The sequence below is a fragment of the Oncorhynchus kisutch genome, linkage group LG13, assembly GCF_002021735.2.
Source record: "Oncorhynchus kisutch isolate 150728-3 linkage group LG13, Okis_V2, whole genome shotgun sequence".
Lineage (NCBI taxonomy): Eukaryota > Metazoa > Chordata > Actinopteri > Salmoniformes > Salmonidae > Oncorhynchus > Oncorhynchus kisutch.
Window position 1 is genome coordinate 71,166,551 of NC_034186.2, and position 23,791 is coordinate 71,190,341.

Genomic DNA, 23,791 nt, shown 5'->3' on the forward strand with positions numbered 1-23,791 from the left:
ACTTTTTAATCAACACGTTTAGGTAGGCGGCAGATTTTCATGACATAATATCCTTGGGAGAGGAGGCCATATGGCATACAACTCATTGAACTCAGTCAATTACACGTGCAAGAAAAATAAGACTATGGGAAACTATTGCCAACTGTTACTCATGCTCATGAAATCAAACCCTTCCATGATATAATGCAAACGTTTCTTGTAGACTAGACACATTGTAATATAGGTCCAGGTTCGCCACCCTGTGGCGAAAGGATGCTCTACACCAGGGGTCTCAAGCAGGCCTATAGGAGCCTCTTACTGTGTAAAGCACACACATTCACACAATGAGTTCAGTGCCAAGAACAGTCCAATCTCCAGAATAATGTTTATTGCTTTAGAAGTTAATATTTTTTTCTTATTTTTGCTCTTTCCATTTTTCCTCTTTACAATAAAACAAAGAAATGTGACATTATTTCACGGCATGATCATTTTGGATGTGTTTACACATACATTCACAAAGGAAAGAGTATTTACAGTGGTGTTGGTAAATGCCACACAGAGATCATGAAACAGAGATTTCTGGTAGAATCCAACAAATATAGAATTACATGACCTTTACAATAGGGCTTTCACACCTAATGTTACACCGCCATACCATATGAATCTGTACAATGTGGGGTAGTTAGGATGCACTCTGTGCTTCAAAGTGAGCAACATGGAATGGAGAAGTTGGTTTGTGTCCCTAGTTGGTATTGAGATACTTTGTACCTCTTGTTTTAGTTTCTACAAGGGGACCCATTGCCTAAATGTAGCCATGGATAAAAAGCTTAGTCTCAAAAATAATCTACTTTTTTTTTTTTGGTAGTTGAAAGAATGTGCTGAAACCAATTTTACTCCCATTTGAGAAATGACAGAACAGTTACACTGGGTGAATGCTAACTATAAAAATAACACTACCAGAATATTTAAACCCAAAGGGCACAATTAGCTGGGGTTGAGAAAATATGAGACAATTCCCCATATATGAGTCCTCCTCATAGAAAAAACACCTTTCCAGCGCAGATACTCTGACTGCTGTTAATTATTTAAAACTTTAATACACCTATACTTGTCAATTTCCCAACATGATTTAAATACGTAATTCAATCACACCAACACAGCTAACTTTTATAATGTTGATAATAATTAAATGTAATGTACACCATAATAAAATATATACAATGAAATATTGATACAAATTCTAGATTTGGCCAGCTCTCTCTTCCTCTCCCTCTCACTGAAGAAAGTTAAGCAATTGAAATTGGCATTAAACAATAACACACAAACAAGTATGGAGTTAGAAATGTGCATTACAGTACCCGAGCATTACATTAGCAGAGCAAAATGACTAATTGTTTGGATTTGGGGGATGATCCTTTTTCCCAACAAACAACGAACTGTAGCAGCCTCCTATAAAGACCACCAGCTGGCAATGTTTGACTATGTTCTGAACAGAAAAATACATACCGGTACCCAAGAAAAGGAATCCCCAAAAAACAAAAGTAATATCTCTGGCAGATATAATTTCATGTGGCCATTATTGCAATTAATCTTATGTGTGTGTATTGTAGTGTTGTTTATTATTATTATAGTATTATATTTGAATGTTATTCATTATACATTGAGTTATATTTATGCAGTTTGACGGACCCATTGCAGTAACACGGTAACATATGAATAGCACAGAACAATGTGCAATGCTGTTAAAGCTCAAAACATCACTGAAACCTTGAGACAATAAAATGTGTGGGAGCACATGATGAATAAGTAGTACACATATCTGAAACATGGAACACTCTGAGTAATGTCAAAATCAGCAAGCTCACTATCTCAGCTATACAAGTCAACATGTAAAGAGAGAGAAGGGTGGAGAGAGAGAGAGGAAGAAAAAACAGAGAGACTGGGCAAGATGGCTCAAATAAAGGACAACATAACAGATGAAGGGAGCGAAAGAGAGAAGGAGAGAGAGGAGGGAATGAGAGAGAGAGTTATCTATTAGAATCTATTAGCTCTGGATCAATTTTAGAGTCTCTGTCTCCCTGTGCCGTTCAACCAGAGCCATGGAGGGAGAGAGGGATAGAGGGAGGGACAGAGGGGGAGGGGGGAGGGGCACCAGGCTCTTGAGGGGATGGGGGGACACGGGGGGAGGGAGGGAGGAGAGAGGTGGCAGTGCTCCCCCTTTCTTCCCCTCCACCAGGATCTGTGATCGAACGCTCAGCCTGGTCTCCTTGGTGATGCTGAAGTCAGGCTCGTTGTCTGAGCTGCAGTCACTCAGATCTGTGATCTCCAGGTCCGAGTCTGACTCTGGGTCCTGCTTCACCCCGCCTCGCCGCTCCGATGGACTCTGTCGCCCCCCAGCACCACCACCAATACCCATCCCTCCTAGACCCAGCCCTAACCCTAACCCTAGCCCCAACCCAAGCCCCATGCCTGGGGTATTGGTCTCCCTTCTCTCCCTCTCACCCACAGAGCCCCCGTTGCCAATGTCCGTCCGGCCCAGCGACAGAGCACCAGGGTAAGGAGGCAGGCAGAGTCTGGGCTGCCCACCTGCCGTGCCGTTAGTAACCCCGGTCTGGCCCGCTGCTCCTCTCTCCCCCCCTCCTGCCACCTCCCCCGGGGGGAGTAGGGAGGAGAAGGGGTGAGGCAGCTGGCCCAGGCTGGTCTGCAGCGGGTTGGGGTAGAAGTGGGAGGGGTAGAGGGAGCCTGGGGGCAGTTTGGGGCAGTTGTTGAGGGAGAAGGCCCCTGAGAGGTAGGGATTGAAGCCCCAGGGGTAATCGAAGGGAGGGTTGCGGGGGTAAGGACCCAACAGGGACGGGGGCTTGGAGTAACAGGGAGCGGCTGGAAGAGAACAGAGACAGAGGTTAGCTCTCTGAAGGGGTAAAGATCTCCTAACATACCACATCCAAGCATGTTCACTAATTATGCTCTGCAATAATTAGCAATGCAAATCCACAGCTATGCGCTGGGGCAAAATGAGAGAGCTGTTGATTTGAATAGAACCCTGATCTTAGACTATATGCCTGCCAGACCTATTCACACATTCAACTGGTTCACAACAAATATTAACATGATGAGAGATATACTCTCTGGCAAATTCAAATATCCTGTTAATAACAGAATAGTTATGCCACTGTAATAAAATAATACTGTCCATGAAAAAAGGAAAATGGACTGTGGTAAGAGAAATCCAGTTATTTAGAAAATGTGTCTGTTTTGGCCGTGTGTAAAGTCCAGGTGCTTCGTGAAGTCAACTAAATAATAGAAAAACGCAACTCGCACACCCTGGCTCCATCATACTTGAATATACAGTTGAAGTCGGAAATTTGCATACACCTTAGCCAAATACATTTAAACTTTGTTTTTCACAATTCCTTACATTTAATCCTAGTAAAAAATCCCTGTCTTAGGTCAGTTAGGATCCCCACTTTATTTTAAGAATGTGAATTTAAGGTCAGAATATTAGCAGAGAGAATAATATATTTCAGCTTTTATTTCTTTCATCACATTCCCAGTGGGTCAGAAGTTTACATACACTCAATTAGTATTTGGTAGCATTGCCTTTAAAATAGTTTAACTTGGGTCAATCGTTTCAGGTAGCCTTCCACAAGCTTCCCACAATAAGTTGGGTGAATTTTGGCCCATTCCTCCTGACAGAGCTGATGTAACTGAGTCAGATTTCTAGGCCTCCTTGCTCACACACGCTTTTTCATTTCTGCCCACACATTTTCTATAGAATTGAGGTCAGGGCTTTGTGATGGCCACTCCAATACCTTGACTTTGTTGTCCTTAAGCCATTTTGCCACAACTTTGGAAGTATGCTTGGGGTCATTGTCCATTTGGAAGACCCATTTGCGACCAAGCTTATCTTCCTGACTGATGCCTAGAGATTATGCTTCAATATATCCACATAATTTTCCTCCCTCATAATGTCATCTATTTTGTGAAGTGCACCAGTCCCTCCTGCAGCAAAACACCCCCACAACATGATACTGCCATCCCCGTGTTTCACGGTTGGGATGGTGTTCTTCGGATTGCAAGCCTCCCCCTTTTTCCTCCAAACATAACGATGGTCATTATGGCCAAATTTTTGTTTCATTAGACCAGAGGACATTTCTCCAAAAAGTACCATCTTTGTCCCCATGTGCAGATGCAAACCATTGTCTGGATTTTTTATGGCGGTTTTGGAGCAGTGGCTTCTTCTTTACTGAGCTGCCGATATAGGACTCGTTTTACTGTGGATATAGATACCTTTGTTACCTGTTTCCTCCAGCATCTTCACATGGTCCTTTGCTGTTATTCTGGGATTGATTTCCACTTTTCGCACCAAAGTACGTTCATCTCTAGGAGACAGAACGCGTCTCCTTACTGAGCGGTATGACTGCTGCGTGGTCCCATGGTGTTTATACTTGCGTACTATTCTTTGTACAGATGAACGTGGTACCTTCAGGCATTTGGAAATTGCTCCCTAAGGATGAACCAGACTTGTGGATGTCTACAATTTTTTTTCTGAGGTCTTGGCTGATTTATTTGGATTTTCCCATGATGTCAAGCAAAGAGACAGTCAACTTAATGTATGTAAACTTCTGACCCACAGGAATTGTGATACAGTGAATTATAAGTGAAATAATATGTCTGTAAACAATTTTTGGAAAAGTTACTTGTGTCATGCACAAAGTAGATATCCTAACCAACTTACCAAAACTATAGTTTGTTAACAAGATATTTGTGGAATGGATGAAAAACACGTTTTAATGACTCCAACCTAAGTGCATGTAAACTTCAGACTTATATTGTATCACTTAAAACCAATGTGGGACTTTTTTTCTTCTTCTATTAGACAAAAGCAGAAACCTGATTAACATAACAGCTGATTAAATGTGTATGTGTATTACATCAGCTTCCCTATATGCATCATTTAATAACAACTGAAACAAAGGAGGTACATCTGAGGTGATACTGGAATTCAATTTGTTTTTTAGCGCGAACAAAAGAACTCTATGACCCTGACTGTTCTTCCTTCCAACAACAAACAGCAAACTCGAAGATTTATCCCATATCTCTCTCTCTCTTCCTCTCTACCTCTCTCTCTCCCCCTCTCCCCCTCTCCCCCTCTCCATCTCTCTCTCCCCCTCCTTCTCTCTCTCTCTCCCTCTCTCTTGCCCCCCCCCTCGCTCTCTGTTATTTGCTATGCAGGGCTAATTTGACAGTGCTTGAGTCTCTGTGTGCTGGGCCAGAAGTAGCTGGCAGACACATGAATATTGAATCAGTCAGGCAGGCCTCACTTGCTTATGAAAACACAGTAATGGGCGCCCACAGGCCACAAACTGAAGCCTGCACCCTCAATTAGGGCCTTCCTGCCTAGGAAGGGATTAGGACAGGAGGGACACATGGGAGGGAGAGGAGGGTAAGGAGTGAAGGAGGGGGGGATAGGACCTGAGGACAAACGGAACAGGGGGGCCAGGTTGTGATGTGAAGGGGAGTGTATTCACAGTGAACACACACTAACTCACACACATATTCACTGTACAGTGAGGCAACACATTCTGATGCAGCAGCAGGGCTGAAGAGCACACATGGAGTATCCAGACAGACAAAGGCATCTGTACACACACACGCACAAACACACACACATACGCCCGCACGCTCACCCACACACAAATGCACACAAATAAAACACACACATACAAACTGAGGGATTATATAAAGGGAACATGATTACACTGACATTAATTCCAAAAACCTTCATTGAGCATCTGCCTCATATCACTGTAATAATTATGATAGTATATACTGTAGATCACTCCCGTCTAACCCTTCCTGTCACCTGGAGGAGAGTATGAATTGGAGGCAGTAAAGGGACAGATCTGCTACTGCAGTGAACATGGATTTGATCTTGTTTTCTCTCTCTCCTTATGCTCTCCTCATTTCCTCTATCATTCTCAATCTCCACTTTCTACCTTCCTTCCCTCTCTCCTCTGTTCTTTACCTTCCCTCTCCTCCTCGCCTCTTTTTCCCTCTCCTCTGTTCTTTACCTTCCCTCATCTGTTCTTTACCTTCCCTCTCTCCTCTGTTCTTTACCTTCCCTCTCTCCTCTGTTCTTTACCTTCCCTCTCTCATCTGTTCTTTACCTTCCCTCTCTCCTCTGTTCTTTACCTTCCCTCTCTCCTCTGTTCTTTACCTTCCCTCTCTCATCTGTTTTTTTACCTTCCCTCTCTCATCTGTTCTTTACCTTCCCTCTCTCATCTGTTCTTTACCTTCCCTCTCTCCTCTGTTCTTTACCTTCCCTCTCTCATCTGTTCTTTACCTTCCCTCTCTCATCTGTTCTTTACCTTCCCTCTCTCATCTGTTCTTTACCTTCCCTCTCTCCTCTGTTCTTTACATTACATCTCTCCTCTGTTCTTTACCTTCCCTCTCTCCTCTGTTCTTTACCTTCCCTCTCTCCTCTGTTCTTTACATTCCCTCTCTCCTCTGTTCTTTACATTCCCTCTCTCCTCTGTTCTTTACATTCCCTCTCTCCTCTGTTCTTTACCTTCCCTCTCTCCTCTGTTCTTTACCTTCCCTCTCTCCTCTGTTCTTTACCTTCCCTCTCTCCTCTGTTCTTTACCTTCCCTCTCTCCTCTGTTCTTTACTTTCCCGCTTTTCTCAATCATCTTCTACCTTATCTTTACCGCTGTCACCCCTCTCCCTCTCGCCTCTTATCTCTCCTCTTCTCTCTCTAACCTGAGCTGAGGAAGGGGAATGTGTCCAGTCTCAGTTTGTCTCCCTCCGGTCCCGGGGCTGTGGCCACTCGATCAAACAAGGAGGTTCCTCTCCCTGACTCTGGCAAACGAGGGAACAGTGACTGCAGGGCCTGGGAGAAAGTGTGAGAGACAGAGACAGAAAGAAAACATTAGAATCTGCTCATGTCAGTTAAGCAATCAATAGCAATTAATTTCATCAGCAAATAAAAACTAGACTTGTCTATAGGATCCTCAACCTCCTCTTTAAATCAGCATGTATTTAGGGTAAGTCATTTGATGGAGATGGCACCCTGTAGTGTGTGGTGCAATCACACCAACAGTCACAGCAAGGACAGGATAAAAGGAAGTGCCAGGGGACTGAGAGGGAGAGGAGAAGGGAGAACAGAGGAGAAGATGAGGAGAGGAGGTAGGAGGACACAGAGGCTCAAAGACTCAAAGCCAGGAGAACTACAGAGTCAAATGGAGGCCTACGATTAAGTGGGCACAAAGGATAAACGACGAGAGACAGAGGGATTGGGTGCCCTTCGAGGAGGGAAGAGTGTGAGGGGACAAAGGAGGGAAAGGATTGATGGAAGGGAGAGAGAGACTAAACAACATAATAGCTGTGGGGTAAGAGAGGGAGAGAGCGATATTGAGAGAGAGAGAGAGAGAGAGAGAGAGAGAGGGGAGAATGTTTGTGTGTGTGTGTGTGTGTGTGTGTGTGTAGAGGTGCTTTAAAACAGGAAAGAGAAAAGAGGCCAAACAAATGAAACGGTTAAGTCACACAGAGTCGAGGGAGACGGAGGATTTCTCTTTTTTTAGAAGAGCTGGGATCAATAATTTCTGTCACCCCTCAGCTCCAAGTTTGAAAAGCGAGACTGTACTTCCAAGCTGCATGATCTGGATTGCTTAACCAAACCTGCATTAATGACCGAACATTGATCTGATCTGACGTATCTACTTGTCTTTTATTTCTTTCATTTTCAATCGATGACAGAGGGATAGGCCATCTGAGACGGGAATGTGAGAAGGGTGGATAACGTCTTCTTTTGTTTTAAGGACAAGTTAAAACCATCTCTCCAGTTTTTCCTTCACTCTTTTTGTGACTCTCCTTTTCTGTTTCTATCTTTCAGGACAATCAGACTCTTCTAGTTATTTAAAGTTAACTCTATTCCCTTTTAAATACATTTCATGAATGTATTTATTTTATTTTATTTTACCTTTATTTAACTAGGCAAGTCAGTTAAGAACAAATTCTTATTTTCAATGACGGCCTAGGAACAGTGGGTTAACTGCCTGTTCAGGGGCAGAACGACAGATTTGTACCTTGTCAGCTCGGGGGTTTGAACTTGCAACCTTCCGGTTACTAGTCCAACGCTCTAACCACTAGGCTACCCTATTTGCACTAGTACTGCAATGTCAGTTTTTTGTATTTGTAAAAAATCTGTAAAAAATAATTGTCATAGCAATTTCTATATTCAAGCAAATGAGAAAGTATGAATCAGTTAGTGTTTCATTTGCATATATCATCACCTAAATGGATCCATCAGAAATATGCAACCTGAGCACAGACCATTACTTCAATAAGTGTATCTATTGTTTCATTACAAACTGTAACAGGACAGTTTTATTCATACAACCCCTCTGGTGGTCCAAGAACATTTATCTCTGTAAAAATTTCAAGATGTCTCTGGGCAAATAATAAGTGAAGAACATTTTATCATGATCAGGACTGCTGCTATTAGAAACAGTGAATAAAATATGTATGATAAGACACGCGGAATACAATTGATCCACCTGTAACTGAAGAATGAATACACAGCAGGAGTCTGTACAGTACAATCTGCAGTTCCCTGAGATGAAATGGATTTTAGCTAGACCCGCTGAACCAAATCAACATTAATAAACAATCTAGTATGGAGTTGTGGCAACCATATTTCCATCTCTCCCTCTCATTTTCCTCCCTTTATTTCTCTCTTCTTTTCCCCAATGTTTGTCGTTGATGGTTCTCAGGAATCTGCTGGTCTTCTATCCAACTTGTCCTTTAATGTTGGTGAATTCAAACATGTACTGTTCAAATGACAGCTCCCTTTAGACAATGTGATGGATTGTGATAATAGCGGGGAATAAGTAGCTGTCTATTCTGGAAAACCTGTAATTCCTGTCCTTACAATCCTAGTAATCCTCTCTTTCTCTTTTCCCTTCATACCCTCCTCCATCCATGACCCTTTCTCTCCGTCCCTCCCTCTGTCCTAAACTCCATTTGTTCCTCTCTCCCTCCCTCCCACCCTCCCTCCCTCACTCCGTACCTCGGGTGTGAGAGGGCTGCAGTCGGGCGCGGCGGAGGCCCCATTGAAGTGGTTCTGGAGCAGGAAGGGGGAGCTGGCCATGTCCAGCAGAGGATAGTTCACCAGCACCACCTTACTGAAGTTAAACTTGTAGGTGAAACGCTTCCCTTTGGTTTTGTGCAAAATACGCTTATTATAGTAGTACCTGGGTGGGGGAGGATGGAGAGAAAGGTGAACGGGAAGAGATTAGGAAAGAGGGAATGGAGAAAGGAGAGAAAAAAATAGGGAGAGTTAGAAACAAATATCCATGTTTTCATCGATGGTTCACCGCAGGGCTCTCCAACCTGCTTCCTGGAGAGCTACCATCCTGTAGGTTTTCCCTCCAACCTGCTTCCTGGAGAGCTACCATCCTGTAGGTTTTCCCTCCAACCTGCTTCCTGGAGAGTTACCATCCTGTAGGTTTTCCCTCCATCCTGCTTCCTGGAGAGCTACCATTCTGTAGGTTTTCCCTCCAACCTGCTTCCTGGAGAGCTACCATTCTGTAGGTTTTCCCTCCAACCTGCTTCCTGGAGAGCTACCATCCTGTAGGTTTCCCCTCCAACCTGCTTCCTGGAGAGCTACCATCCTGTAGGTTTTCCCTCCAACCTGCTTCCTGGAGAGCTACCATCCTGTAGGTTTTCCCTCCAACCTGCTTCCTGGAGAGCTACCATCCTGTAGGTTTTCCCTCCAACCTGCTTCCTGGAGAGCTACCATCCTGTAGGTTTTCCCTCCAACCTGCTTCCTGGAGAGCTATCATCCTGTAGGTTTTCCCTCCAACCTGCTTCCTGGAGAGCTACCATCCTGTAGGTTTTCCCTCCAACCTGCTTCCTGGAGAGCTACCGTCCTGTAGGTTTTCCCTCCAACCTGCTTCCTGGAGAGCTGCCATCCTGTAGGTTTTCCCTCCAACCTGCTTCCTGGAGAGCTACCATCCTGTAGGTTTTCCCTCCAACCTGCTTCCTGGAGAGCTACCATCCTGTAGGTTTTCCCTCCAACCTGCTTCCTGGAGAGCTACCATCCTGTAGGTTTTCCCTCCAACCTGCTTCCTGGAGAGCTACCATCCTGTAGGTTTTCCCTCCAACCTGCTTCCTGGAGAGCTACCATCCTGTAGGTTTTCCCTCCAACCTGCTTCCTGGAGAGCTATCATCCTGTAGGTTTTCCCTCCAACCTGCTTCCTGGAGAGCTACCATCCTGTAGGTTTTCCCTCCAACCTGCTTCTAGCACACCCAATTCTAATAATAAGCTGGTTGGTAAAATGAATCAGGTTAGTTACACCTGGGGTTGGAGCAAAGACCTACAGGAGGGTAGCTCTCCAGGAAGGGTTGGAGCAAAGACCTACAGGAGGGTAGCTCTCCAGGAAGGGTTGGAGCAAAGACCTACAGGAGGGTAGCTCTCCAGGAAGGGTTGGAGCAAAGACCTACAGGAGGGTAGCTCTCCAGGAAGGGTTGGAGCAAAGACCTACAGGAGGGTAGCTCTCCAGGAAGGGTTGGAGCAAAGACCTACAGGAGGGTAGCTCTCCAGGAAGGGTTGGAGAGCCCTGGTCAACAGTAATGTGTTCCCTTAACAGCAGGGGGAACAACACTGGTCCTCCAGGGCTGAACTCCTGCTGGGTTTGTTTCTCCCTGGCATCTCACTGATCAATTCATGTTTTGATTTGATAAAGTCTCCACACACCTCGTTAGGCAGGACTAATTAGGTCCCTGAGTAAAACCAAAAACAAGCACATAAACAACATCCCTCCAGAGCCTGATCTGACCTGCTGTGCACCGTTGACATACAGCAATTATTATGTAAATATCAAATATATTTGGGAAGGGCCCGTAAGTAAGTATTTCACTGTTTATCCACACCTGTTGTTTACGAAGCATGTGATGAATACATTTGATTTATTACAGGTGCAGTATATGTACAGAAATATGATGTGTTACATGTACAGTATATGTACAGAAATATGATTCATTACATGTACAGTATATGTACAGAAATATTATTCATTACATGTACAGTATATGTACAGAAATATGCATAATAGATATACATCAACTCTTGCTGTCAGTGCTTCTGGCATCATTCACAACTGAAGTGCCTCTGAGGGCGGGACTACAATGTGAGTGGTGCCTCTTTGGAAACAACCTCAGGTGCCAATCACCCCAACTCTACAGTGCTTGTTTCCTGTGCCACCTACTGAGGTGTCACAGGCTACAGTACCTGTCAGAATCCCACACTGTCAGATACTACATACTGCCATATGGTTCAGATGAGAGGGTTGGTACAGAGTTGAGGCGGGGTGGGGGGTGTTCTCAAAACTGAATAAAGAAAAAAACTATTATATTTAAGCTGGTGACTGTCCTGATACATTCTTAGACTTTCATTTACTATTTTAAGCATGTAAGTAATTTAAAATAGGCCAGTGACAAAGTTAAAATCCTGTATAGCTACACTGTAGATGTAAGGTAACAACTTCACAGGCATACAGACCTGTACACAGTGCATTCGGAAAGTATTCAGACCCCTTCACTTTTTCCATATTTTGTTACGTTACAGCCTTATTCTAAAATTGATAACATTTGTTTTGTTCCTCATCAATCTACACACAATTCCCCATAATGACAAAGCAACAAATTTATACAAAGTCTCAAACTGAAATATCACATTTACGTAAGTATTCAGACCCCTTACTCAGTACTTGGTTGTAGCACTTTTGGCAGCGATTACAGCCTTGAGTCATCTCGGGTATGACAATACAAGCTTGGCACACCTCTATTTCTCTGCAGATCCTCTCAAGCTCTGTTAGGTTGGATGGGGAGTGTCACTGCACAGCTATTTTCAGGTCTCTCCAGAGATATTCGATCGGGTTCAAGTCTGGGCTCTGGCTGGGCCACTCAAGGGCATTCAGAGACTTATCACGAAGCCAGTCCTGCATTGTCTTGACTGTGTGCTTAGGGTCGTTGTCCTGTTGGATGGTGAACCTTCACCCCAGTCTGAGGTCCTGAGCACTCTGGAGCAGGTTTGCATCAAGGATCTCTCTGTACTTTGCTCCATTCATCTTTCCCTCGATCTTGACTATTTCTCTAGTTCCTGCCTCTGAAAACATCCCCACAGCATGATGCTGCCGCCACCATGCTTCACCATAGGGATGGTGCCAGGTTTTCTCCAGATGTGATGCTTGGCATTCAGGCCAAAGAGTTCCATCTTGAATTCATCAAACTAGAGAATCTTATTTCTCATGGACTGAGAGTCCTTAGGAGCCTTTTGACAAACTTCCAGCAGGCTGTCGTGTGCCTTTTAATGAGGAGTAAAAGGCACATGATTGGTGGAGTGCTGCAGAAATGGTTGTCCTTCTGGAAGCTTCTCCCATCTCCACAGAGGAACTCTGGAACTCTGTCAGAATGACCATTGGGTTCTTGGTCACCTTCCCAACCAAGGCCCTTCTCCCTTGATTGCTCAGTTTGGCCGGGCGGACAATTCTAGGAAGAGTCTTGGTGGATCCAAACTTCTTCCATTTAAGAATGATGGAGGCCACTTTGTTCTTGGGGACCTTCAATGCTGCAAAAATGTTTTGGTACCCTTCCCCGGGATCTGTGCCACGACACAATTATGTCTTGGAGCTTTAGGAACAATTCCTTTGGACTTATGGTTTGTTTTTTGTTCTGACAGGTGTGTGCCTTTCCAAATCATGTCCAATCAATTTAACTCCAATCATGTTGTAGAAACATCTCAAGGATGATCAATGGAAATAGGATGCACCTGAGCTCAATTTCCTGTCTCATAGCAAAGGGTCTGAGTACTTATGTAAAAAAAGGTATTTCTGTTTTTTATAAGTTAGCAACAATTTCAAAAAAATGTTTATGCTTTGTCATTATGATGGGGTATTGTGTGTAGATTGATGAGATACATTTTTAAAATCCATTTTAGTATAATGTGGAAAAAGTGAAGGGGTCTGAATACTTACCAAATACAATGTATATCAGTATGTATCCACCACAAACGGTTGGGGCCCTCGCAATAATTTGCACACTTTTGCTTTGCGTAGCAATTGTGCCGCGGCCTTTAATTGAGCAATTAAGCTAGGCTAATCAAGAAGGCTAATTATGGCCCCAGCCAATTCATAACAATTAGACCCCTACGACAGCCCCCATTAACGAGAGGGCAGGGGAAACCAGGGAGGGCGGTAAACAGGGTGTGTGTGTGTGTGTGTGTGTGTGTGTGTGTGTGTGTGTGTGTGTGTGTGTGTGTGTGTGTGTGTGTGTGTGTGTGTGTGTGTGTGTGTGTGTGTGTGTGTGTTTGTATGTGTGTGTGTGTGTGTGTGTTTGTATGTGTGTGTGTGTGTGTGTGTGTGTGTGTGTGTGTGTGTGTGTGTGTGTGTGTGTTTGTATGTGTGTGTGTGTGTGTGTGTTTGTATGTGTGTGTGTGTGTGTGTTTTCATTTGCATAAGCAAACAACGAGTAGCGGTGGGGTGCGGGGTAAATTCAATAGAATGATGTATAGCAGAATAGGTAGCAGGGCTATAGCTTAAATCACATAGCAATGCGTAGAGTTTTGAGGCAAGTATTTCTGAGAAGGCAGAAGGATTTATTCTCAGTAGGTCTAAATCCAAGCTATTTTATATGGGGGATTAATTGCAAAATTCTTATTGAATTTTTTATACGAAGGTTTAAGAGTGAACTTTTCCATTTGGACAATGGAAAATAAGGTGAAATCGAGGATATTGACATTTTATAAGGAAAAAACATCATATTTTTCTTTCCATTTTTACTGACATGGAGGGAGGTGAATGGGACACATAGGACTTAAATCCACAAAAAATACATCTACTTTTTCTGGCTTCTTTTACTGAAAAATATCTGAAAAAGTTCACACACACACACACACACACACACACACACACACACACAGTTCCTACCTTAGCGCCCTGCTCAGCTTATCGTAGTTCATGTGGGGTTTGCATTTCCGGAGGCCCCACAGTTTGGCCACCTCGTCAGGATCCTTGATGACAAACTCTCCGTATTCCCCCTGCCAGGAAATCACACTCTGGTACTCCTCCTTCTGCAGCAGCTCCAGAATGAAGTGCCAAAGCTGAATCTGTCGCGAGCCGGGGCTCGACTCAGGCTTGTAGGCCCAGTCTGGGAAGGCAATGCCTGAGGAGGAGGAGCAGGAGAGTGGGAGGATGAGATTGAGGCCCATTGGTTTGTGAATGGTGAGTGCTGGCCAAAAGGGCTAGCTGTCCGGATGACTGATGGAGTGATACAGTTAAGGGATGATGTGGTTAATATCATAGAACATGCTTACAGCAATGTTGCTCTGTGGTACTACTAATGGCCTCTAGCTTGGACCCTTCTACTCTCTTTCGGAGTTGATGGATGCTACTTACATTTTGATAATACTTGAATTCTAACTGCCTGCTGCCGTACACTTTTAATACAATTAAATAGCTCATCAATTGAACAAGAATTCTGGCTAATTAGCCCTTGCAGAATAAGTAAAAATTAGAAACGTTATTTGTTCACTGATGTGTGTGGTAAGTTTTTGGTTATTCATAAATAACAAATTATCTTTATAATGCAGACTTGTTGGGGTATACATATTGGCCATTAGAAAACACTAGCTATCAAGGCCTGGTGTACTAAGCAGTAACACAGGGAAAAATAATGCAAGGGAATACAGGTAAACCTACTACAAATAGGTACATAAAGGTTAAGCGGTAGGAATAATGCATTTAGTTGAAGTATAAATAAAGACAGTTTGGTAAATTAACATCAAGGTTTTTTGTTGTCTATTTTATTCCTGCTAATAATAACATCTAACACAAAACATTGCACAGGTACAAGCACTTTGTACATCTCCCCTTAGTGTATAACTGGTATCTGCCCTCCCCCAAAAGTGAATCAAATGTTCCTCCACAACCCTAATAAAATCCCCAACTCCCCAAACCACGTACCCCGGCTTCCGCAAAAAAGTGCCCCCATCCTGCTTGCCTCACCTGGAGTCCAGAGGGCAGGGACAGGGGGGGTGAGCAACAGATCACTGACACAGTTACAGTCCATGCCTCCACTACACCTGAGAGATGGGGAGACAGAGGAAGAGAAGGGGAGAGAGGGAAAAATTCTAATTGAATTCAAATTACTTTTATTTCCTGTGAGAAAAGAAAGGTGGGAGAGAGGGATGAGTTAACCAAGTCCGAGGTGAGAGAAGACCTGCAGGGCAAAGGGCAAGGGATGTTTTTACACCGTGGTTTTGAGTCCCTTATATCAACGTTACATACAGTATATATCAAGAGCTTTTGTAGATCATGTGTTGATGGCACGATCTAGCAGGGTCAGAGAGCAGTAACTGATGCAATATGGTGGACATCCCTACAGTATTTTTAAAGAATATGAGAAATGAATCTCTTTAAACTTGAAGGCGCAGGATAATGAGGTGATAGATAGAAGCTGTTTTGATCAAAAAGTGGGAGTAGTGATTCATTCCAAAATGGTTAGTGGTTTAGTGGTTATAACAGCTATATTGACAAAGACGTAACATGAAAGACTGATATATTCAATTTACAATCATTTAAAATAATTCATATTTTGTAATACAATGAGGAGAAAATTACAAAAATAGACACTAAAATGAGAACCACGGCCAGGAGTGTAAAAACAAATAAAGCTGAAGTATTTTCATATTTTCACATTACTAATACCTAAGATTAGATCTGTATCGAATATGCCAAATAAATGCCCAAAAATTGGATTTGGGTTGGCTAGTGAAATTACCCAACAGGTAAATGTACAGAATAAATACATCCAGACATGTTTATTAGCCAGAAAACTGTTGATCAGCACAGAGTCTTTCTGTCTGAACACTCACATCATTTTATTTCTGAGAAAATAACCTCTGAATATAGAAATTAAACTGTGAATTAGGGCGGCAGGTAGCCTAGTGGTTGGAGCGGTGGGCTCTAAATACCCGAGCTGACAAGATGGAAAATCTGTCGACGTGCCTTGAGCAAGGCACTTAACTCTCATTTGCACCAGGGGTGCCATACTACTATGGCTGACCCTGTAATATGAGTGAATATGACTAAAGACAGAGTTGTAATTCGACTGTGCACATTAGACAACTGTGGAGGTGAATGGTGAAATACTAAGGATGAACATCTGTCAATGTTAGGATGAAGTGAAGTGAGATGAGTTCAAGAGATTGGATACAGTTTGGATATTACAATTTCATCTTGGTTGCTTTACAAACCTCAAATGGAAAAGAAACCATGCCACTGCAAAAGTATCTTTAATGCTGGTCTCTCCATCTATCTCTCCATCTCTTTCTCTCTCTCTTTCCACTCTGTCTCTATTTAATTATGCTCTGTGAAATGTGGATTTTCCCTCCAGCATTGAAATGGTACGTGAATTATTGAGGTGTGTTTGTATAAATTATTATTACTAACTCCAGGCATTTCTCTCTCACTCACAATCACCCTCTCGCACTCTCACCCTCTCGCTCTTTTTAGTCTTTGGACTGTAGCTCCTCCCGCTCTCTTCATCTTTGTGTTTTCAGACCTCTGTTTCTTTCTCAGAATCCATCGTCTGAATGAATATATCCCATCTTCTTTTCCCTCTCTTCCTCATTTTCTTGTCCTCCCTGCTCCTCCTTTACTGCTCCTCCTTTACTGCTCCTCCTTTACTGTCCCTCCTTTACTGTCCCTCCTTTACTGTCCCTCCTTTACTGCCCCTCCTTTACTGTCCCTCCTTTACTGCTCCTCCTTTACTGCTCCTCCTTTACTGCTCCTCCTTTACTGCCCCTCCTTTACTGTCCCTCCTTTACTGTCCCTCCTTTACTGCTCCTCCTTTACTGCCCCTCCTTTACTGTCCCTCCTTTACTGTCCCTCCTTTACTGCTCCTCCTTTACTGCTCCTCCTTTACTGTCCCTCCTTTACTGTCCCTCCTTTACTGTCCCTCCTTTACTGTCCCTCCTTCACTGCTCCTCCTTTACTGTCCCTCCTTTACTGTCCCTCCTTTACTGTCCCTCCTTTACTGCTCCTCCTTTACTGTCCCTCCTTTACTGCCCCTCCTTTACTGCTCCTCCTTTACTGCTCCTCCTTTACTGCTCCTCCTTTACTGTCCCTCCTTTACTGTCCCTCCTTTACTGTCCCTCCTTTACTGTCCCTCCTTTACTGCTCCTCCTTTACTGTCCCTCCTTTACTGCTCCTCCTTTACTGCCCCTCCTTTACTGTCCCTCCTTTACTGTCCCTCCTTCACTGCTCCTCCTTTACTGTCCCTCCTTTACTGTCCCTCCTTTACTGTCCCTCCTTTACTGCTCCTCCTTTACTGTCCCTCCTTTACTGTCCCTCCTTTACTGTCCCTCCTTTACTGCTCCTCCTTTACTGTCCCTCCTTTACTGTCCCTCCTTTACTGTCCCTCCTTTACTGCTCCTCCTTTACTGTCCCTCCTTTACTGTCCCTCCTTTACTGTCCCTCCTTTACTGCTCCTCCTTTACTGTCCCTCCTTTACTGCCCCTCCTTTACTGCTCCTCCTTTACTGTCCCTCCTTTACTGCTCCTCCTTTACTGTCCCTCCTTTACTGCCCCTCCTTTACTGCTCCTCCTTTACTGTCCCTCCTTTACTGTCCCTCCTTTACTGTCCCTCCTTTACTGCTCCTCCTTTACTGTCCCTCCTTTACTGTCCCTCCTTTACTGCTCCTCCTTTACTGTCCCTCCTTTACTGCCCCTCCTTTACTGCTCCTCCTTTACTGTCCCTCCTTTACTGTCCCTCCTTTACTGCTCCTCCTTTACTGCTCCTCCTTTACTGCCCCTCCTTTACTGTCCCTCCTTTACTGCTCCTCCTTTACTGTCCCTCCTTTACTGCCCCTCCTTTACTGCTCCTCCTTTACTGTCCCTCCTTTACTGCTCCTCCTTTACTGTCCCTCCTTTACTGTCCCTCATTTACTGTCCCTCCTTTACTGCTCCTCCTTTACTGTCCCTCCTTTACTGTCCCTCCTTTACTGTCCCTCCTTTACTGCTCCTCCTTTACTGTCCCTCCTTTACTGCCCCTCCTTTACTGCTCCTCCTTTACTGTCCCTCCTTTACTGCTCCTCCTTTACTGTCCCTCCTTTACTGCCCCTCCTTTACTGCTCCTCCTTTACTGCTCCTCCTTTACTGCCCCTCCTTTACTGTCCCTCCTTTACTGTCCCTCCTTTACTGCTCCTCCTTTACTGCTCCTCCTTTACTGCCCCTCCTTTACTGCTCCTCCTTTACTGCCCCTCCTTTACTGTCCCTCCTTTACTGCTCCTCCTTTACTGCTCCTCCTTTACTGCCCCTCCTTTACTGCTCCTCCTTTACTGCTCCTCCTTTACTGCCCCTCCTTTACTGCTCCTCCTTTACTGCCCCTCCTTTACTGTCCCTCCTTTACTGCTCCTCCTTTACTGCCCCTCCTTTACTGCTCCTCCTTTACTGCCCCTCCTTTACTGCTCCTCCTTTACTGCTCCTCCTTTACTGCTCCTCCTTTACTGTCCCTCCTTTACTGTCCCTCCTTTACTGCCCCTCCTTTACTGCTCCTCCTTTACTGCCCCTCCTTTACTGCTCCTCCTTTACTGCTCCTCCTTTACTGCTCCTCCTTTACTGCTCCTCCTTTACTGTCCCTCTTTGAGTGCAAACTCTGTCTGTCACAAGTCATTCTCTTCACCTGTAACTAACAAGCCTATACTCCCTGTTCAATTATTTACTAAGATAACTATGCATTCTGGGAAGCTGTACATTCAAAACAATTTTCCAGAGATTGCTGTGTAATTATTTCTACACTTTTAGAGGCTATATGTACAGTATTTAAGCAGTATTTAAGCATATTTGAGACCTGCACTGAATTTCAACTTGTCTATTTATTTGATCTTTACAGCCGTACCGCTCCTATATGTCTATGATTCCATATGTCATTTTATGTTTGCAACAATCTATGCCTCTACCTATTCCCTTGAGCTTTGGGCCATCAATAGCACATCATCCTATCATTTACCATAGACTCCTAAACCCCAGTCTGTACTCTTAGAGGATGGGGAGAGGTGTACCTCTCTTTCCTCCTATGCACCTCCTCAAAATCTATACGCACCCATCTCCTATCTATCTGCCAGCCTATCTCCACAGTTGACTCCTCCCTTCCCTTTCCCACCTGTCCACTGTCTTCTCTCTCCCTCCCTCTCCTGCTCTGTGTGTTATGCTTCGGCGCAGTAATTTTCTGTTTGATTTCGGAGGTAATGCATTTTTTACAAATCAAAGAGGAAGCCAGGCCCCCTCCCCACCCCGACTCCCAATCTCCCTCTCTCGCCCCCCTCAGCCCCCCAGGCCAGAGAGGAGATAAAGGAGCCCCCATCATTTCCTTGTTAGTTTTGATTTGGGCAGCACAGGGCTTTCAAGTTCCCCCTATCACCCCCAGAAACATTATAACTAGCAGCACAGGGAATACTGCTCCTCATGCACACACACTGGCAGATACAGAGGCACACTGATAGACTAATGGAGTGTCTATACCCACACAGACACACCGAGTCACAGGTATATATATGCTCTACTCACACATACCAACAGCAGTGTACAGGTAGAGACTGATAGTGATAGTAATAGCACACACAATGAGGCGTTGTTGAAACCATGGATACTAACTGAATCAATACACACACACACACACACATTTATCGCAGGGTTGAAAAATAAAATGTTCATTGTTTACCAAAGATGCAGACTACACACACACAGTGCATAAACAAAGGCTAAAATATACTCACAAAGAGGTTTGCATGTAGCATTGGGGACGAGCCTATAATGGACCAAAGAAAAGACCAGTCTCACACAGTAACTGATGGCCACCCAATACAACAGTATAGATGAAGGATTACTCTAATCACCAATAACAAAAAAGGCAGAGCATGAGACATATTGTCCCCAGTTTTAGACGGGCAACTATTGTTACACTGTTACACTAATACACCTATAAAAGTGTCCTGGATCCCCATAGTACACCTGAACCTGTTCACTATTGAGCTTTTCTGTGAATGGAAATGTAGAATCAGATTCTATATGGTAATGAACTGCAGTTCACTAAATCAGGTCTGACAGATGAGTGGGGACTTGGAAAAGGGGTAAAGCGGGGACTTGGGGTAGAATGGGGACTTGGAACAGAGGTAAAGTGGGGACTTGCAGTAGAGTGGGGACTTGGAACAGAGGTAAAGTGGGGACTTGCAGTAGAGTGGGGACTTGGAACAGAGGTAAAGTGGGGACTTGCAGTAGAATGGGGACTTGGAACAGAGGTAAAGTGGGGACTTGCAGTAGAGTGGGGACTTGGAACAGAGGTAAAGTGGGGACTTGCAGTAGAATGGGGACTTGGAACAGAGGTAAAGTGGGGACTTGCAGTAGAGTGGGGACTTGGAACAGAGGTAAAGTGGGGACTTGCAGTAGAATGGGGACTTGGAACAGAGGTAAAGTGGGGACTTGGGGTAGAATGGGGACTTGGAACAGAGGTAAAGTGGGGACTTGCAGTAGAGTGGGGACTTGGAACAGAGGTAAAGTGGGGACTTGCAGTAGAATGGGGACTTGGAACAGAGGTAAAGTGGGGACTTGGGGTAGAATGGGGACTTGGAACAGAGGTAAAGTGGGGACTTGCAGTAGAGTGGGGACTTGGAACAGAGGTAAAGTGGGGACTTGGGGTAGAATGGGGACTTGGAACAGGGGTAAAGTGGGGACTTGGAAAGGGGTAAAGTGGGGACTTGGAACAGAGGTAAAGTGGGGACTTGGGGTAGAATGGGGACTTGGAACAGAGGTAAAGTGGGGACTTGGGGTAGAATGGGGACTTGGAACAGAGGTAAAGTGGGGACTTGGGGTAGAATGGGGACTTGGAACAGGGGTAAAGTGAGGACTTGGGTAGAATAGGGACTTGGAACAGGGGTAAAGTGGGGACTTGGGTAGAATAGGGACTTGGAACAGGGGTAAAGTGGGGACTTGTGGTAGAGTGGGGACTTGGAACAGAAGAAAGACAAGGAATGGAGAGACTGTGGACAGAGAGGGAGCAGAGCGAAGAGTAACAGCCAGATATGGAAGTTGGACAGACTGACATTCTGGCAACATTTTGTCTCCAGTGGTGTCCAAAGATGGAAAAAGTGTAGGGTCTCAAAAAAAAGAGAAGAGATATGAGTCTGGCCTCTCTCGCTCTGTTTCCAACAGATGAAACAAACTCTGTACATCTGTCTCATCTTTCTTTTTTGGTTGCCCCTGAAAATGCCCAACTGAACACCCTCTCCCTATCCTTCTACCCCCTCTCCCTCTTTCTCTGTTCCTCTCTCTGGTTAGCTCTGACACTCTGGTCAGCCTCGGGGTGGAAGAACAGAGGGACTGTAGTATGGGTTTGTAAGAGGAGGAGAAGAGGGAGGGAGGGAGGGAGGGAGGGAGGGAGGGAGGGAGGGAGGGAGGGAGGGAGGGAGGGAGGGAGGGAGGGAGGGAGGGAGGGAGGGAGGGAGGGAGGGAGGGAGGGAGGGAGGGAGGGGTGCAGGGGGTGGAAGACAGGACCTGCTGGCTGTCCAAATGTTAAACTGGAAGGTGGAGAGGTCTATGGAAAAGACAACAATACAACTAGGATTGATGGTGGGAGAAATGGTGAAGGAAAATAAATAAACAAAAGTCAAAAGAAGAACAGGTCAAGAAGAGAAAATTATGGAGAACTTGAAATGAACCTGCAAAATTGACTATAATCCCAAAACTGCTACACCACTTCAGAAACAACATGTAATTTCATCAACAACAACAGAAAAGACCATACAATGTAGGCCTATAAGCATTGGGTGCTTGAAAACGATGGACCTTTTGGAGATACAGTGGGGCAAAAAAGTATTTAGTCAGCCACCAATTGTGCAAGTTCTCCCACTTAAAAAGATGAGAGAGGTCTGTAATTTTCATCATCGGTACACTTCAACTATGACAGACAAAATGAGAAACAAAAAAATCCAGAAAATCACATTTTTAATGAATTTATTTGCAAATTATGGTGGAAAATAAGTATTTGGTCACCTACAAACAAGCAAGATTTCTGACTCTCACAGACCTGTAACTTCTTCTTTAAGAGGCTCCTCTGTCCTCCACTCGTTACCTGTATTAATGGCACCTGTTTGCACCTGTTTGAACTTGCTTAAGCCAGTACATGTCCAGGCCAGTCTGAAGTTTGCTAGAGAGCATTTGGATGATCCAGAAGAAGATTGGGAGAATGGCATATGGTCAGATGAAACCAAAATAGAACTTTTTGGTAAAAACTCAACTCGTCGTGTTTGGAGGACAAAGAATGCTGAGTTGCATCCAACTCAGCATTACCCACCATACCTACTGTGAAGCATAGGGGTGGAAACATCATGCTTTAGGGCTGTTTATCTGCAAAGGGACCAGGACAACTGATCCGTGTAAAGGAAAGAATGAATGGGGCCATGTATCGTGAGATTTTGAGCGAAAACCTCCTTCCATTAGCAAGGGCATTGAAGATGAAACGTGGTTGGGTCTTTCAACGAAGGAGTGGCTTCGTAAGAAGCATTTCAAGGTCCTGGAGTGGCCTAGCCAGTCCCCAGATCTCAACCCCATAGAAAATATTTGGAGGGAGTTGAAAGTCCGTGTTGCCCAGCAACAGCCCCAAAACATCACTGCTCTAGAGGAGATGTGCATGGAGGAATGGGCCAAAATACCAGCAACAGTGTGTGAAAACCTTGTGAAGACTTACAGAAAACATTTGACCTCTGTCATTGCCAACAAGGGGTATATAACAAAGTATTGAGATAAACTTTTGTTCTTGACCAAATACTTATTTTCCACCATAATTTGCAAATCAATTCATTAAAAATCCTACAATGTGATTTTCTGGATTTTTTTCTCATTTTGTCTGTCATAGTTGAAGTGTACCTATGATGAAAATTACAGGCCTCTCTCATCTTTTTAAGTGGGAGAACTTGCACAATTGGTGGCTGACTAAATACTTTTTTGCCCAAATGTATGTGTGTATGTGAATCGACATCACCAAACAGCCATCCCACTGGGAAAAGACGTCAATTCATAGTCTAGGCCCTATTTCACATTGGTTCAATTTAATTTCACTGAAATTACGTGGAATCAACCAGGGGAAATAAATGGGGTAAAGTTTTGTATGTGAACCCTAATGATGACGATTTTATTAAGAAAACGAACTAGTGTGTTTAGTTATGAAGCTAAATTATTAATAAATATACAGTAGATTGGCATGTGGATGAGGAAGCGAATGTTTGGAAAACTTGCTCAAGTTAAGGAGATGGTGAAGGGAGAGTGTTGCATGTGATATACTATCACCACCTTACAGAATACCGGCCTTAAGATATAAGGAGAAAAATACTAAGAAAAAAAGAGGAAGAAAAGTATCAATCGATAGGGTTAAATTATTCATCGTCATTAATTATCGATCGCTCTCCGCTGCCGGCTCGTCCGCCGAGCGCCAGAGTTGAAAGGAGGGAAAGCGCGCTTTATTAAAACAGGCTCGAGCCTCATTGTTTCATGTCCCGCGGCAAAGAAAAAGCTCGAGCTTGGCTTTACCGGTGCCAGTGAAAAATCCACACAGACGCACACACACATTGCCCCCCTTTGCGTTTTCCCTCTCTCCTTGCTTGCTCTCTCTCTCCCGACGCGCGGGAGAGCTTTGGGGAGCCTAGTACGGTGTTCACGGGGCGGCTGTGTCTCGCGTGGATCGATGAGGGATCAATGGCTTGC

At 44.3% G+C, this 23,791-nt stretch overlaps 1 protein-coding gene across 4 annotated transcripts in view; it reads right to left on the reverse strand.

The window, feature by feature from the left end:
- Nucleotides 1-351: 351 nt before the first annotated feature.
- The window catches only part of LOC116353127 (ETS domain-containing transcription factor ERF-like), a 52,402-nt gene continuing 28,962 nt past the window's right edge, over nucleotides 352-23,791 (reverse strand). For 2 of the 4 annotated variants that reach the window (XM_031787117.1, XM_031787116.1), the window contains 5 exons: nucleotides 15,042-15,118; nucleotides 13,965-14,199; nucleotides 9,047-9,230; nucleotides 6,739-6,868; nucleotides 352-2,856 (listed from right to left, as the gene is read on the reverse strand). In XM_031787117.1, coding sequence (XP_031642977.1) covers nucleotides 2,024-2,856; nucleotides 6,739-6,868; nucleotides 9,047-9,230; nucleotides 13,965-14,199; nucleotides 15,042-15,105 — 1,446 coding nt within the window. In that variant the 5' untranslated portion in view covers nucleotides 15,106-15,118 and the 3' untranslated portion in view covers nucleotides 352-2,023. Of the gene's footprint in view, nucleotides 2,857-6,738; nucleotides 6,869-9,046; nucleotides 9,231-13,964; nucleotides 14,200-14,999; nucleotides 15,119-23,791 lie in introns of all 4 variants that reach the window. The other 2 variants (XM_031787115.1, XM_031787114.1) reach the window with 1 other exon arrangement.